General features: G+C 39.0%; 2 protein-coding genes across 6 annotated transcripts; both read right to left on the bottom strand.

Annotated features, from left to right (window-relative positions):
- Positions 1-2,272: 2,272 nt before the first annotated feature.
- On the bottom strand, positions 2,273-5,536 carry hey2 (hes-related family bHLH transcription factor with YRPW motif 2). Its single transcript, XM_056764412.1, has 5 exons — positions 4,853-5,536; positions 4,197-4,275; positions 3,943-4,026; positions 3,722-3,803; positions 2,273-3,268 (listed from the first exon to the last, which is right to left on the bottom strand). Exons 1-5 carry the CDS (start codon positions 4,933-4,935, stop codon positions 2,607-2,609), a joined length of 990 nt encoding a protein of 329 aa, XP_056620390.1. The 5' UTR covers positions 4,936-5,536; the 3' UTR covers positions 2,273-2,606.
- Positions 5,537-8,742: 3,206 nt separating this feature from the next.
- On the bottom strand, positions 8,743-15,875 carry LOC130433918 (uncharacterized). Of its 5 annotated transcripts, none has more exons than XR_008908630.1 (5): positions 15,356-15,875; positions 14,768-15,038; positions 14,542-14,665; positions 12,184-12,329; positions 9,499-10,901 (listed from the first exon to the last, which is right to left on the bottom strand). XR_008908630.1 is itself a non-coding variant. In XM_056763717.1 (4 exons), the coding sequence occupies exons 1-4, from the start codon at positions 15,697-15,699 to the stop codon at positions 9,201-9,203; spliced, it is 963 nt and encodes a 320-aa protein (XP_056619695.1). In that variant the 5' UTR covers positions 15,700-15,875; the 3' UTR covers positions 8,743-9,200. The 5 variants fall into 5 exon arrangements, 2 of the variants coding, with proteins under 2 accessions (XP_056619695.1, XP_056619697.1); XR_008908628.1 differs by lacking the exon at positions 14,542-14,665 and adding an exon at positions 10,975-11,088 and having other exon boundaries at positions 14,856-15,038; XM_056763717.1 differs by lacking the exons at positions 9,499-10,901; positions 14,542-14,665 and adding an exon at positions 8,743-9,490 and having other exon boundaries at positions 14,856-15,038.
- Positions 15,876-16,576: the final 701 nt, after the last annotated feature.

The following is a 16,576-nucleotide window of genomic DNA, read 5'->3' as shown; positions in this document are numbered from 1 at the left end:
TTTTTGTTTTTGTTATCAATATTTATTTATTCTAAATATCATTTTTATTCACAAATCCCTAGTGAAACTTTTGAAAAACATTGTGCTTAAAATGATCTAACCGTTAGATGGCAGCATTTCTCTGGTAAAGTCCTACCTACCCCTCACAAATTATCCCCCAAATGTAATGTGTAAATATTACGGATATAGAATCTGAATATTTTTAAGCTTTGGTGGTATGGTATTTAATACTATGGATCTATGATATATAAGACTAAATCATTGTCATATTCATATATTGAGGAATTTACATGAGACCCCAATGTATTCCAGCATATATTAATACATACTACTATTGTTCTTTTTGATACTTTTATTAAGTACGTATTTATTACAATTTATAACAGAACTATATGGCTGCTGTCCTTCTAAAATCTTTTTTTTGTGATTTTAATTTTTTGCCATAAACCATTATTATTAGTCACATTCTATGTTTGTCACAGGGTTTGGCAAATATGTAGGACAGCGAAGATTTGGAAATATATCAAACCTAATTGTGTAGAACAAGTTAAGGTATATACATTTACAAGTACATCAAAGATGTCAGTCAACACATCTATGTATACATGCACATACTCTATGCTACTTTAGGAACTGTGCAAGACTTTTATCACTTTTATCTTTTTACTTTACTTGATTCACAGTTATGGATTCATTTGCACCTAGACAATCTGTAGAAAGTGACACTAGTATTTCATTCTCTGGAGAATGTACAGTATTGTATGCCATTTAATGTTGATGTTACTGTCAAATGATTGTTCAGCAAATTCACTGTTCCCTAAATCCTAAAATATGATTTACCTGAGCTATCATCATTTCTATACACCACTAAATCGTTTTCATGCTCGGAAATACAGAAGCTTCCAGGCTTGCTGGCCATGTTCACAACACCGGCCCTTTGCCTGTGTGATGTTTTGTGGAGATCATGTGCGCCCTTGATATATGACGGCGACTTCAAAGGCAGGGGCCCGGCGTGAGAACCAGCCGCTAACCGGCGGATTTATGGCCCCGCGCTTTTCCCATGATTGTCGGTGGGCAGCAGGCGCTGTTTGCCTTAATCCCCATTCACTTGGAAATCCTGATACTTTTTCTCTTAAGGAATTTAATGGTGTGACAGTGATTTACTAATGTAAATCTGTCTAACAGACCCCAGCATAAAGGGAGTGGATTAGGCCGGCATAAAGACCCATCTTGGGGAGGAGTGACTGGTGTTGTTCCGCTTTCATGTGGCCAACACCATTGCAGGCCGGGCCAGCGGTTTGTTCACGCCCGCCAGAAAGCTGCATTCGTTTTGACTTGAGCTGCTCCTAAGGGACCGTTCGGGGGGAGTCTTGTCTTCAAAAAGCAGTGCACATCAAATAAAATAGCTTTAATGTTCTTAAGAAGTCGGTTCAGCAAATTTGGCAGGACAAAAAATTAGATGTGTTGTTTTTGGCTTCTACTGAAAGAATGCAACTTATGCTGGTCATATTGGAACAATGTGCACAATGGTTAACTTATTTTAATTTCATGTTTGTGTGTGTTGGATAAATGAGCCGCGTACACAAGGTTTAAGTTTGTTGACTGATTTATAACTGTTGAAGTGGCACTTATAATTGCTTTTGTTTGTTTCTTTTGCGGTATTAGCAAAACACATAAAAGAACACAAATAGTTTTTGTCTACCACACAATTTCAAGAACTCATGCTACGGGAAAACAATGACTTTCTCTCATAACATTCCAGGATCTGTTGTGGTGAAGTCAAATGGATTGATGGTTTTATAACATGTGTTCAAATGAAAAAACACTCTTTCGGTTTCTTTTCTTCTTTTTTTGCATAGAAAGGGTTACATCTTACAAAGCGTAGTATGGGTTATTAAAAGGTAACAAAGTTACAGTAGTATCATTCAACAGAAAATCCCACATAGGAGTATTAGTGAGTGTTATTTGAAATGTTCAGTAGGCCTATTGAGTTAAACGGAGAAGATCCAGTCTCCTTCCGAAACAGTAGTGATTGAAGTGCAATGAACTCATCTGTCTAATTTTAATATAAACTCTAATTACAAACCTACACATGTAAAGATTTCCAAACTGGATTGTTAAATCATTGATTATAAAATCCCATTCACGCCTCACTTTAGTGATTATCTGCAAAACCTTTGGTTTCTTTTAAAACGAGCTGTTTCACTTCAAAGCTAGTGAGTGTATGAGCGTTTGCGAAAATCACACAAAAAAATCTCAAAGCATACACATGTCAAATGCAGCATTTAAGTAGTGTGGGTGTTTAGCCCTTTTCACAAAGTTGAAACAGTATGGTCAGATGAAACAGTTCTCTATGAGAAAGTGTGAAAATGAGAGATTTGTGAGAGGATGTCTTAAAGTCACATGGAAATTCTTCTTTCAATATGGCAATCCCTGTCCATGTAGTGAGAAGTTTTTTGTCTCTCCAAAAGTAATTTTGGATGTGCGGGAGCATGTTAAACCTTTCAAAAGAACACCTCAAGGTTCAGACCACAGCAGGCCTAGCTGTTCTTTTCCTCTATATGTACAAAGACGTCCAGACCCAGAGCTTTGAGCAAATCCCAAACTTAAAAAGCTCCCACTTCAGTTCCCCAAGGCCGGTACGGTTTACTGCTTCCACCGCTGCTGCTCTGTTGCGAAGAGGTGGACGTGGAGACGGACGGGCTCGCGGCAGAAGAAGCCACCGAAGATGCCGTTACGCTTGGGCTGAAGAGTGGAAACCCTCCGGGAAACGAGATAGGGAAGGTTTGCACCGCGGCCGCGGCAGCCGCCGCATGAACTGTGGCCGATAACGAAAGGAGAGAGGTGGATAGCGGCGGCATGCAAGGAGCGACGCTACCTGTAGACGGCCCTCTCAAAGCGGAGTCACTGTGGGTAAAGGAGGAGGTCAGAAGGGCCGCTCCTCTTTGAGGAAGATCGGAGAGCCTGCCCGAGGGACCGTCCGACGACGGTAGTCCACTATGCTGCAGGAAAGCGGCGGGAATGGGATGCAAGGCTGCGGCCCAGTGATGCGGGTGGAGGGCCTGCTGGTGATGCGCCATGGATGTTGTCACGGCGGCCGCTTCCCTCTGCGAGGCGCAACTGCTGAGGTGAGAAACCAGGCGGGAGCGGAGGGGGTCGCTGGAGTCCAGACCTTCAACTGAGCTCAGATATCGGGCCACCTCTGTGAGACACTCCCTAAAGCCGATGCTCATGAAGTCCATGGCTAGGGAATGGGCATCAAAATATCCTGAGGAAAAGAGAGAAAACTTGGTTTAAATGTACCGTGCCTTTAAATCCTAAAAAAGGTTTCTAATGAAGCCAATAGCATGTGTTGTAAGTCCATCAACTGCATGCCCTACTGTGCTCGAGGGGCCAAAACCAAACACACTGGGATTGTGACCTGACCTGTTTGTATGTTTGTTTTGACTCCCCAAAGCATCCGCTTAAACACTCGTTGAAAAGCGCTACCAACCCCCCAACAGTGTAGCCTGTGAATGTGGCCCCACACCCTCCCATGGATTTATGAAAGCAAACACAATCCCAGGGTCAAGTGCTGCTTTTGTCCGAAAACTTCTTTCCCACGAGTTCAATCCTACCGTTAACACCGATTTCCACTTTAATCTGCTCAAAAGAGAAGCTTCACGCTCAGATTTCAATACAGCATTAGGCCGAGCGCAAAACAGGAGACAGCAACAAGTACCTTTTCCTCCTGTGGCCTGGAGCATCTTCAAATGATCCACTGTCATCTGCAATATTTCTGCTTTTTCTAATTTGGCCGAACCCTTGAGAGAAGAAATAAGATACACGACAAGGTTAAACTGCTCATATACTTTCTGTGATAGCTTTGATGAAACAATGTATTTTTTCTATTAACCTCTTACATTATTACTAACAATATTTTGATACATGAAGCAAACGTACCTGTTTCTCGAATGCTGTAGGGACCAGGCGACGTAACTCGGATAGACTGCTATTTATTCGATCTCTTCGTCTTTTCTCAATGATCTAAAAGTGTCATTAAAAAAATCAACACAGTACATAGTATCAGTGATTCAAAATAATTACTTTTAATAATGCATTTAAAAACTGTTTAAATAAATAAAAATGCATAAAAAATTGATAAAGAAGTTAAAATCAATAAAGAAATAAAATTCTGTAATAACAAAAACAATTACCCCTCTCCGCTTCTTTCTGGCCATAACTTGGGAAGTTGTGGTAGGTGAGCCACATCTTATAAATGATCCGCTGCTTTGACTTTAGGAGAAACAAATTTAAATATTAGTTTTATTTTAATTGTTTAAACGTTCATTCCATGTTATCTGGTTCTAAATATGTTTATGGCATAGTCATAAACCAAGTCAGGTTGAGTTCAAGTTTACATTATTCCTTTACAACAGACCATTAACATGCACTCAGATTCTCTTGCACTCAGATTCTCTTGAACTCAGAATCACTTGTTAGTTCATAGAATACCAGTTTTTATATACACAAAGAATTAAAGCATTATTCAATATTATATGAATATATAAACACATCAACCAAATTTAAGCAACATTCAATTTATTCACACTGAACTATCTGAAACCATCTAAAGTATCCATATAAAATATTACAATAATAATCGGAAATGTTAATAGTGAAAGTGTTGGCTTAACGTTGTCAATTATGTCCAGTTGAACCATGTTTATCTTATTTCTAAAATGAACTACCCAAAACATCATTATTTATTCATTATTAATCATGCCCGTTCCCAGGACAGCACACGATCTGATGCAACACGTAAAAGTGCAGTTACGCAGTAATAAACAATGCGTTCCCCATATAAACTCACCCAGAATAGTTATTCTCGCTGCCCACATCAATAGTTTCATCCATGTCGCTGTCGGACGTGGTGTCCTCAGACGGGCGCTTCATGGTGATGCGGTGTGCTTAGGTACAGTCTCCAAACTCCTCTGCGCGTCTTTCCCACGAACCGCTGGAGCCTCAGACTCGCATTCACGCCCACGTCCTGCTTTGGGAACACCCACCGAAAGAAGAAAACACGCCCCGAGCCAACGAACGGAGGTTTCAAACTTCATTCCCCTGATAATTGACTCTGCCCGGCTTTCGGCACCCGAGGGCCCCAGAAGCGTGAGAAACACTTTACGCACGAAAGGCGACGGTGTTCAGAGCTTGGCCGCAGTCTACAGACTGCAAATCTAGGTAAAGGGTTTCTGGCAGGGATCACATGAGGATGTAAATCCCTCGGTAGTTGCCAAAATGGTTCATCAAGGAAATGGAGAACAAAATGATTGTAACATAACAGCTAAAATAAGATTCTCTGCGTTTTGAAATGTAATAAATGACATAATTTTGAAAGAAAATAACCTGAAACGATCATTGTGACTATTTTCTTAGGCTTGAGTTAAAGGAGGCTACCTTATTTTTTACAATTTATCGTTTACAAAGTACAATTTTCAAATGAGTTTCTAAAAATATTATTTGTCAAACTTAATGGTTCCTTAAAGAACTTTAACGTACCCTTCAACGGCCCAAAAAGATCCTATAAACACAGTCAAATATATAAAGGTAAAATATGAATAAAAAAACAAAATGTGCTCCTTATGAAGAATGTTTTGTATTCAGGTTATTGTAGAGTACTGTAATTTTTATTTTATTTGATCAATTAATTATAAAAATGAATTGGAAAAAATATAGGAATCTTATGTATTATTTGTGTCTTTAGTTTATATTTTAAAATAAATATTTTAAAAATAAGTAGTTTTGTTTAAGATTTTAGATTTATTATCCAGTCTTAATATTCATTATTTATTTACACATTTGAACTATTTATTTGCATTTTGGGTTAGAAAGTTTATTTTTGTTTAAGAAGATAACATGTTTCAATAAACATAGATTCGAATGATAGAGTTATTTAAGCTTGTAAGGGAGCTTAAAGAAGGATGAACGCACATACACACGACAGACTTCCACTCATGGCCGCCTCATCTAGTCAGAGGCTCCAGCTGTAGTGAATTTCCTGGGTTAAATAGTGAAGACGGCACATTGTTTGGGCTCACAAAACCCCCCCTTGTCATGTGCCTTCCCCCTGGTGGAGTGTAGAACAGTCTCCCAGGCAGGCCGCCAGTGCGAAGCCTCGTTCCCACAGCTCCGAGCCCTGCGCTGAAACCCAATCACCATGTGAGAGACAGCCAGAAACACAGGGAAGGCCAGCGGAGCCCCTGCCATTGGGAGGTTACCGTGAGCCAGGCAGCACCCCCACCACTGCGGCCGGAGCTCGTAACCCTATTCTCCGCATTGTTTGTTTGCTGTATGCCCAATTTAACTAATATAGATGATATAAGCCCCTAGAAATACCAGAAGTACTGTGGTGAAGAAGGGCAGCTCATGACCTTTCACACGTTAATTTCTGCAACTATTTTTTGGGCTCATTGTTAGAGGAACTTTTAATGTAAATGTTCTATAATGTATCATAACAGCAGGAGGCTTTGTAGGAAATATTTTGGGCGTGCAAATCGTTCCCTGCACCACCGTCAATCCCACAATCCACCCCTAAAGCATGGCGCTTTTGTTTTTCTTACATATTCCTTTACTATATATTGCACAATGTACTGTATAATATATTGTGTGTGACTGCATTCTGAGTTCAAAGAGAGGGTGTGGGTAGTTGATAATCCGTACCATGTGCCCTGTGGTTTGATAGCAAAAATGTAGAAGAAAAACTGTTTATAATATATTATAGTCAATATTTATAACATTATATATTATACTGAATTTAATAATACTATTATTTATAATTATTCAAAGGTTGTCTATTATAATTATTATTATATAACATTTATATTCATAATATAAAATAGCATAGGAAAGATTTATCTTCATTGTTAGTTTTCGTTCCTAAATTGTCACACCATAGGACCCAAGTGCGGTTTATTTGTCAACCGCCCATATACGCAGAAGGATGGACTCCCTAATAAAAACAGCTTAAAAATTGCAATAAAAAAGATTTGATCAAAATCTATTTATTTTGTAGAAAAGAGACAAGCGTTACTTGCCACCTGATGAAGTTATACAAATAGATGCATTTTTAGCTCATCCATATACAGTGTTGTGACAACATGCCCCGATAGCGATCAAAAAAGTGTACATTTTGTTTTTAAGGCAACGCCAGACATCTTGTTATATAAATATAACATAACAAAGGTATCCTTAGAACATATTTTAGATATATGTTTATACAGAAGTGAACAAAACTAAGAAATGCAATATAAGTAAATGTCTGACAGCTCTGATCTCCCTGTATGTTCTTTAGTCGGCTTTAATATGAAATGAATATAAAATGACTGGAAGTTGAGTACTTCTCCATCACCCACTGCCTTTAACACACGCCACCACATCTAGTCCTCATTGCAGATTGCTCTAATCAAACTGTCAACAGCCTCTCATAGCCCAGAGCAGGCTGCAGCTCTCCCAGGTGTGACCAAAAGTATATAAGGGCTAATAAAAGCTAACTTGGACTTTCCCTCATTCTCCCCTGATGATGGATAAACCCACTCAAGAATTTTTTCTTTTGCCAGTCCTTTCACAGGATATGTTATAATAAGTGTTATAATAATTTTGAAAGTTCCCTACATAAACCCCTAACAAAAAACATTTAAAAGTATTCTCATAACTGTGCCGTTGAGCTAGTGCATGTGCAGCACCTGGTTTAATGCCTTCACTAGCTCAAGGAGTTGTGTTTTTACTCGAAATGGTGAAAACAAAAAGTTTCACAGACTCTCTGTTTTTGCATTTCATCCTTGGCTGATAAAACAAGTGCTGCTGATATCAGTTCAGGGAAACCTACAAAACAAAAACCACAGTACGGCCGCCGTCGAGGCTGCCGATGGGCAGCGTGAAGCTACGTGCCACATCACCTTCTGTGCTTGTGGCCACGCAGGTCCAACATTGGACTGCAGCGTAGTACGTTTCTTAACACCAGTGTTTTGTATGTGTTTCTGCAATTCCCAGGCAAGAGGAAGGATTCCTTTCATCCCAAACATACTTGCTTGGAGAAGGCGGGCTGCCCTGCCCCTGGGCCCGGCGAGAGGGGCCCAGCCCTGGTGTGCCATGCTATCAGTGGTTCCCAAGGCTGGCCAGCATGGGAAAAGCTGGGTGGACCCGTTCCAAAATCAGCATTATATGCATTGTTGTTCTTACCCTCCCAGAGTTCCAAGCACACAATGAAAACAACAGCAGCCGCCACAATCTCAAGCCCTTCTCTGAGCACAAGGCGGCCCTTAGTCACTCGCAAACTGCCTTTTTAAAACAAAGTTAACTGCTTCACGGCAACCGACATGTTGCCTGGGCACCAGCTTCCCCGGTTTGGACTCCTCCTTAAGTGTACACAGATCTGTTTGTGATCCAGGGGGAAAGAAATGGTCAAGATCAACTTAGGTCAAGTATTTAAACTCGGTTCTTCCCAGTAAAATCACTCTATTCTTTTTAATTGTTAAAAAAAAATCAAATTAATGTAAATTAAAGAATACATAATCAATTTATTGGGCTGCAATTCGTCTTTATTAAAAAGAAATCTATATAAACATGACTTAATATTTTATGATGTTTATCTTCTCAAATAAAATGATCAAACATGTTGCATGTTTTATCAAAATATATATCAAAGTACAATATTTTTAATATAATATATTTTAAGATTTAAAGATGACTGAAATTATTAATGTTTATATTGTGTTGTTTATTTTATTAATGTCATTGATGTCATCAGCAATGAAGCCATGCATGAATATTTTTACATTATTTTGGTTATTTAACATATAATAATTGAGATATAATATTAACATAGCATTATGAAATTTTTAAATGTGGCACCACAAAATATTCTCTTCTAAAATATTTTTTTAATTTAAAAAAATGTTCAGACTGAGCCAACGACAAGGTTTTACATTTCAGTGCCAATTTCAAACAATTAACCCCCTGAGTAAATAATCAACTTCTTTCTTATTGTCATCCAATCTGTGCGAGACAAACAGGCAATTGTTTATTTTTCCTATCAGTAGAAGAGCGAACAGCCACAAACGGACGATATCCTAGGATTGTGGTCTTTTGACTCCAAAGTCATATTATCGGTGCTTTATTAGTGTTTAAGGTCACAGAGAGACAAGCAAATGCATCCTATATCAGGAAGCCTCGTGCGTCTCTGGAGTGAAATATTTGGCTTTTAGTCGGAGCGCTGGCCGTGAGTCGGAAATCCTGGGAAGCAAGTTCATGGCAGACAGGCTCCAGGCGTCGTATGGGTCAACGCTGAAGAGAATGGGGCAGAATAATAGGGGCCTTCCTGCCATTCTCAGATTCAGGGCAGAAATTCTGTCACAGCTCCATCGGACTGCGTCCGCCATTTGGTTTCGGCACCCATCGACCCGCGGACAACTCTCAGCCACGCTGTACCAATTGGCACAACAGAAATGATCTGTGATTAAGTCAGCGTTGGAACAAAATCATTGTGGACATTTTAAATGGCTATCAATGAGAACAGGTTCATCATTCTTTGACATAGATTTTAATCTGTGCCATAGCTTGCTGTGTTAGTTTTTCTTACAAAGATGACTTGCATTGACATGGCTTGCCTCTCGACCCACCACTGTGAGAACACACACAGACAGGTGCCCCTTTTCTACTTCCTGTCTTATGACCTGAGCTTCCTGTCAGGATACATGAGCCATGTTTCCCCCATTACATTCAGCTTTCATTGTTCAAACATTGTTACTCAATTGTTATGCATAGCTTTTATTCACTGCGGCACCTACATTATATACACAATAGCTTTGTTTTCACTGTCGGCACTCATAACCCAGGGGTTTTGATGCAGTGTCAGATCTTAAAAGAATGTTTCAAGGCTAAATGCTGAACAAATTACAATTCTTTTTAGGTTTTTTAACACTTTGCAATAAAACCGAAACTTGCCATACAAGCCATTACCGGAGCATTGCTGTTAGGTTTTACCGCTGATGTGAAATACATCCATGGAAAAATTAAGAGACCATCATAAATTGTCATTGAATCAACAGTTCTAGATGTATTGTGGCCATTCCAGTTCAATGTTGTTGAATTTCAACAAAATCAAACCTCAGGAGTGACAAAGTCATGTGAAAGACTGACAGCATAACAAGACTGATAAAAAAACAAGGGTAGTAATATAAAAAAATACATTTCTGACCTTTCCTGAATGCATGTACAAATATAACTGTTGCATTGCTTAAAAGTGCACGTTTTATTTGCAGTATTTGAGTATCGTTTCTGTTATTTTGACCCGTTTCTCCAGTTTCATTTTCTGCTAAAAATGCAAATAGAAACAATATTTTTATTTAAAATTTTGTAGACATATTGTCAATAGTTCACAGAAAGAAACCAAAATTACAATTGTACCTAAACACACACAATGTAAATCGAATACCTTATATATCTAGAAAAATGGTCTTTGAATTTTTTTCTGCAGCTAAATATTATTAAAGCATAATATTGGAAACACTGATATGTAGATTTTGGTCTTTCCCCCCAAAAAACATATTGCAGTTAAACTTGAATTTTATACTATAGATAGAAAATAGCTGTCCCGGATTGTGACATAAAGACGGCTGCTGCCCAGTTTCCTTCCATTTCTAACACATATTTTGAACAAACGCTTCTAACTATATACTTTCATATGAGATAAAAGCTTTTAATTCATCCAAACGTCCACATCTATTCATATATGATCCTAATTTCTCTGACTTTAATGCTATTGCATAATTTGTCTGGCTCTGTTCCCGGATCAGTAGCTTCTGGTCACTCTGTCTAGAAGGGAAGCAGCTGCCCTGGACGCCTTCAGTTTGAGGAGAATCCTAAGGCAAATGTGTTAAAGTCATTTACAGACAAGAGAAAGGAAGTCATCAGCTACACATTAAGTGACCTGACCACTGTGAAATCACTACTCCAGCCGGCAGGATACAACCACAGCGCGAGAAAGAGATATGCTTTCACATTTGGCACCAGTCGGCAGAGGCCATCAAGATTATCTTCTCTTCTACACTGTGTGGAAAAGCAACAGAAGAAAGGAGGCGTTTCCTCTTGTTCCACCTACAGTATGACGATAATTAATGCTGCTTGCTGTCTGTTACTTCTCATACTTCAAACAATTAGTAGCCTTTTAACATGTTTTGAGTTTTGTGTCTGATCAAATTGTAGAAAGATGCATTTTAGGTCACCACGGGGTGTTAAATGGACAGGGTTATTTAAATATTTCACTGGACATCCTTTTAAAAGATAAACTATCATTGCTAACCTTAATCTGTGAACGAGACGACATGATGTTTTTCAAAATATCGACTTGTGCTGATTTATCTTCATTTGTTACACTGTCCAAAACATCTCAAATTCTTATGCTTGGTTTGGGTATCACCGTCCCTGAGGAAGCACAAGGTTGAAGCGAGAACCAGGAAAGAGCTTTTTGCTAATCTCTACCATGGTAAAATCCCACAGAGCCACAACATTGATACTGTGTCACTGCCTTGTGATAAACAATGCTGAATTTTGTTGTTTTGGGCTGCACCCACTCTTTCTTTATCAGCCTGCATCCTTCCACTCCCTGTGACTGTAAAAAGCAGATGGGTGCGATATAAGCACAGAGCGATGGACTTAATTCAATCAGTGGAACTCATGGGTAAGATTAAAGGAAACTTTAATTTACTTTCAGGATGTCTCAATTTTCAATAAGAATAAATTGCAAACGCTTTTAATCGTGAGAGAACAGCCTACCCAAAAGTGAAAATCCAAAATTTAAACTAGCCTAATCTGTGTGGGTTTATTTAAGGACAAATCGGCTGCTCTTCCGTCATTGTTTGGCCGTCCAGACACTTCGATTTATCAGTGCGAGCAGTTGAAAAGCACTAGTGCACATGCTTGACCCCCAGGACCCCTGGTCTTTGGCTATCACCCGAGACAGCACCGTTGAATCTGGATGAGAACGCGACAACAGCAGGGTCAGATGCTCTTATCAGAGTGAGAGGGCCACCGGCTCATCCCCAGATCAGCAACACGTCTGCTAATTCTTTACACACCCAGCAGGGGAAAACCTAGACTGAGAGCCTGTGCCAGTGAGTTTGGTGAAGCAGGCCTGGAAAATACCTGTCATCAGAAGGGTCGCCATCAGCTGCAGGAATCTTGCTGCGTTCGCACCAGAAAGAAATGCAGGAGGTGAGGTGTCCATGACAGCTCCCAGATGCTCAGCTACTGAGTTTTCCACGGCCTGATGAATGTTCACCGTTTCAAACCTGAAATAAAGGGTAGGCAGCGTAAGCTCACATATTTCACATACATATTGTTAGCTGTATGTCATTCTTAACCAAGCTATAGAACCTTGGGCCATTCATATAAAAGCAGTTCAATATTCAATATAATAATTCAATTATACGGTATATATTCTATTATTATGAATTAATTCAATATATTTCTGTATTTGAGGGATAGCTATATTTACATGTGCGAAATGGCAGTATTGGTTGATATTGTACAATACTTTCAAACACGGACTCTAGAACACTCACTCTGAGACCGAATTGCTTGTGCTATAAATACTGCGTGGGATTATTATTTGCATCTGTGTGCACTGTATTTTGTAAATATACATGGATGTGTTTAAAATTTGGTCTTTGAGTATTGTATTATGACTAATTGCATTTATATACATTTTCTTTTTTTTACAATTTTATTTAGCTGATACATAATAGGGATAAATGATATTCTATTGCCAATAACCCCAGAACACAATCTTAGGGTGACAGGATCAAACGGTACATTTTTTACTAAAAATCCTCAAACCCAGAGATCAGACTTGGTGTCCTTATTTCTGCAGTCTGCCACGAGCCACATGGTTATTATGTAAATATTGTGTGGGTTGTGAGAGCTGATGGACTGCTTATGTTTGCACATGTATTGTTTTGTGGATACACCAATCTGTGTTTGAATGCTTTATTATTTCTGTTTTTCGCATGCTTTTTTGTTTCGGCAAATATAACTCGCAGACGAGGCCAAGTGTTACAAGTTCACATACCTCATAAAAGAAACATGGAAGGCATAGATTAGCAATTACATTACTTTACATTCTTCACCAGTAATTCTTCACCAACATGATAACTTTGGTTATCCACATAGACACTGCAGGTTAATATGACTGTTGCATTTTTTTCGAGAGCTTAAAGGAACAGTTCACCCAAAAATTATAATTCTGACATTATTTACTCACCCGCAAGTTGTTCCAAATCTGTATGAATTTCTTTGTTATCATGAACGCAGAGACAGATATTTAGAAGAATGCTTGAAACCAAACAGTTCTTGGCCCTCATTGAATACAATAGAAGGAAAAAATGCTTTATACACTTCTTTGTTCTGTTAAATACAAAAGAAGACATGTTAAAGAATGTAAGAAAACAAACAATTCTGAGGCACTTTTGACTACCATTGTAATTTTTCCTATGGTAGTCAATGGTGGGTGTTCACAAGCATTCTTCAAAATATCTTTCTCTGTGTTCATCAGAACAAAGAAATGAATACAGATTTGGAACGACGTGTTTTGGGGAAAATTGTCCCTTTAAATCAGTTCTGTACACACAATAATTTTTTTCTACAGAAGTGACAACTACATTGTGGAACAGAATTAAATCTTGAAATCAATTTTACATTAAACGTTTGGTTATGGACACATTATGAAAATGTAATGACAATTAACACGTATGCATCACTCCACTGTATTTAGAAAATCCATACAGAACATGTTTTAAAATAGCCGTTCAAAAACACAAGAGTCGGGCTGAATGATGTCACATTAGCTTCACTGCGCCGGAGGTTGAGATCTGGTCAAAGACCAGAAAGCTGACTTCCACTGAGGGTCAGTAACTACGTGTAACTAGCAAGCGCTGACAGGCAGCTGGCAAAAACAACCCTCAGAATATATTGGCATGCTGAGAAATCAATGGCTTGTGGGAACAGAAGCCTATCCGCTTCAATTACCCGATTTCACATAAAATATTACATAAGGTTTGTGAGTATATGAGAACATTTTAGGATTAAGTTTGTTCGTTTTCATTTCATCCTTTCATTTAGGTTTAAATGCAAGAGGGGATTTGGGGGATTCCCTACAACCCTTGACACTTGTTTGTGAATTTGGAAATAAACGCCGGAGACAACAAGCGGAAGCAAACTCTTGACACCATCTCTCTGTCTGAGCGGCTTATATCTCTCCTGAATCATAATTGTTTACTTTAGATTATAGTAGATTCTTCCACAGTTCTGAGCACTCGCATCCTGACGGACAGTCCAATACATCCTGCTGCCCTCGAGTGTTCTTTTAGTCAACACAATTCCTTTTACAACTCATGAATGGCACAGAGAATGTAAACTAGCCGAATATCGTGGCTGTAAACATGTGGCAGGCACTGCGGCTCAACCTTAAGGAAACTATCGTGATAATTAATGTCTGATGCTTACACAGCAGGTGCAGTTCAGGTCTTTTATGTGTGCGGATTATACACTATAAAACAGATGAGAGAGATTGTGTCACACCCCTATGTGATTTAAAATGTCACAACATTTTAAATATTCTTAAGGGCACCTGAAACATAAATAAAATCAAACATTAGTTAACATGAAAATGTTTTCGTCAGATCTGAAGGCAAAAAGTCTCTAGGAAACGTGACAGTGCTCTCTCTCTTACCCTGTGTGGTGGTCTGGTAGACAGAGGGGGGCAAAAGGTCTTAATGTGGCTCTGAAGTTATAAGTGTATGGGGGTGTCTGAGCAGCACCGTTTGATGTAGCTCGCCATGGCTGCCGCACGCCTGTGAAGATTTTTTTGTGTGATGGCAGCTGGACGCTCAGTTGGCCCCTCTCTCACAGAGAAATGTGCCCAGTCTGACTGAGGAAACAGCGTTATGAGGGTCTTGACCCAGGGTTGAAGAGCGCGGTGGGGTTTTGAACGATGGTAGATCCTCACCACGGAAAATGACAAAAAATATTCATCAAACAAGGTAACAAACATCTAAATGTGTGGTTGTACTCATTGTTCTCAAGTTAAGCTAATTATTCGAACTAACACCATAATTAAACTTGCCATTAATTTTAGCACAAAAAACCTGAGCAGAAAACATGTCAGACAATTAAATACATTTGTTTTAATTATTGAAATGATGAAAAACACCATAAACGATATATTTCATGCTCTGAAATATAAAACACAGACATACATTTTCATTTTATATTAAATAATGACCATGTGCTACAAATTAAAACCTGTTCTCGGTCTTACCAGAGCCTGGGTCTTACTGCAGGTAACCATAGAAACACGGCTCTTAGCGGGGCCGAGGGACTGAGGTGACGTATGGTTCTGCTGTTTTCAAACGGACACTGTTTAGGCGGCGGTGGCCGGTGGTAGTGTTGCGGGCCGGAGTGAAAGGAGCGAGGCAGAGGGGGGTTATCATCGCTCTGTTGGGAACATAACAGCCCCAAGGTAGACCGCGGCAAACAGGAAGGGTGTGTACAGGATCCGAGCGCAGCTGCTGCAGCGCTGGGCGGACTTTGATGTGCGGGCACACCGCGCTCTGTGCCACGAGATAAACACTCTGGGAGCGCGGAATTGTTTGTGTTACGCATAGCTCCGTAATGACTTGAGGCCTGTGAGAAAGTCAGCTGTCGCCTACCGACAGATCGGCGGTAAGAGCGTGCGCACGGCGAGCTGTCACTGAGCTAATCGACGAGTGACGTCATCGGCGAGTGCTGAATATGGCACTTTACGACTCTGCGTCATTTTTTTATTCGAGACTGATTAAAACGTCCCCACTCTATTTATCCTCTCAACAAATTGTAGTTTTTGTTTATACAAAGAACAGACATTTCGGGAACGAGCCTTCTTCGGTGATTCGATTAAACAATCGATTAATTTATAATCGGAATCAGACGAGCTTTATCGTATACAAGGAATTTTATTTGGTGTTGGAAGCTTCTAGTACAGACATTCAAAACAATGACAATACAATATTATAAGATTTACAGGCTAAAAGATTAAAAAATATGCATGTATTGAAATAAAAGACTACTGTACAGAAAATAGGGGATAATAACATATATGAGACATTAAACAGGGTAGTATATAGTAGAATATACATATTAACAGATTGTATGTACACTTGTGCAAATGGATAATGTTGGAAGTAGAGGACGTTTTATATACATGTATAAATAAAATGTACGTATAATAAGGCACTATAGTGCGCACTACATGAATGCATGTTATAAAATGTACATATAATAAGGCACTATAGTGCACACTACATGAATGCATGTATAAATAAAATGTACATATAATAAGGCACTATAGTGCACACTACATGAATGCATGTATAAATAAAATGGACATATAATAAGGCACTATAGTGCACACTACATGAATGCATGTATAAATGAAATGTACATATAATAAGTTACTATAGTGCACACTACATAAATGCATGTATAAATAAAATGTACATAT

This window comes from Triplophysa dalaica, chromosome 13 (assembly GCF_015846415.1).
Source record: "Triplophysa dalaica isolate WHDGS20190420 chromosome 13, ASM1584641v1, whole genome shotgun sequence".
NCBI classification, from domain to species: domain Eukaryota; kingdom Metazoa; phylum Chordata; class Actinopteri; order Cypriniformes; family Nemacheilidae; genus Triplophysa; species Triplophysa dalaica.
This window is presented reverse-complemented; position numbering and strand designations above follow the sequence as displayed.

What these genes read in the sequence shown, in the direction of transcription:
- LOC130433918 (XM_056763717.1), bottom strand. Translation starts at nt 15,699, where the DNA reads ATGCGTAACACAAACAATTCCGCGCTCCCAGAGTGTTTATCTCGTGGC. An exon ending in GCAGTAAGACCCAGGCTCTG is followed by an intron (nt 15,039 to 15,355) that starts GTAAGACCGAGA and finishes TTCCGTGGTGAG; the next exon opens with GATCTACCATCGTTCAAAAC. An exon ending in ATGGCGAGCTACATCAAACG is followed by an intron (nt 12,330 to 14,855) that starts GTGCTGCTCAGA and finishes CCTTTATTTCAG; the next exon opens with GTTTGAAACGGTGAACATTC.
- hey2 (XM_056764412.1), bottom strand. Translation starts at nt 4,935, where the DNA reads ATGAAGCGCCCGTCTGAGGACACCACGTCCGACAGCGACATGGATGAA. An exon ending in AGCGAGAATAACTATTCTGG is followed by an intron (nt 4,276 to 4,852) that starts GTGAGTTTATAT and finishes TTTCTCCTAAAG; the next exon opens with TCAAAGCAGCGGATCATTTA. An exon ending in CCAGGCCACAGGAGGAAAAG is followed by an intron (nt 3,269 to 3,721) that starts GTACTTGTTGCT and finishes TCTTTTCCTCAG; the next exon opens with GATATTTTGATGCCCATTCC.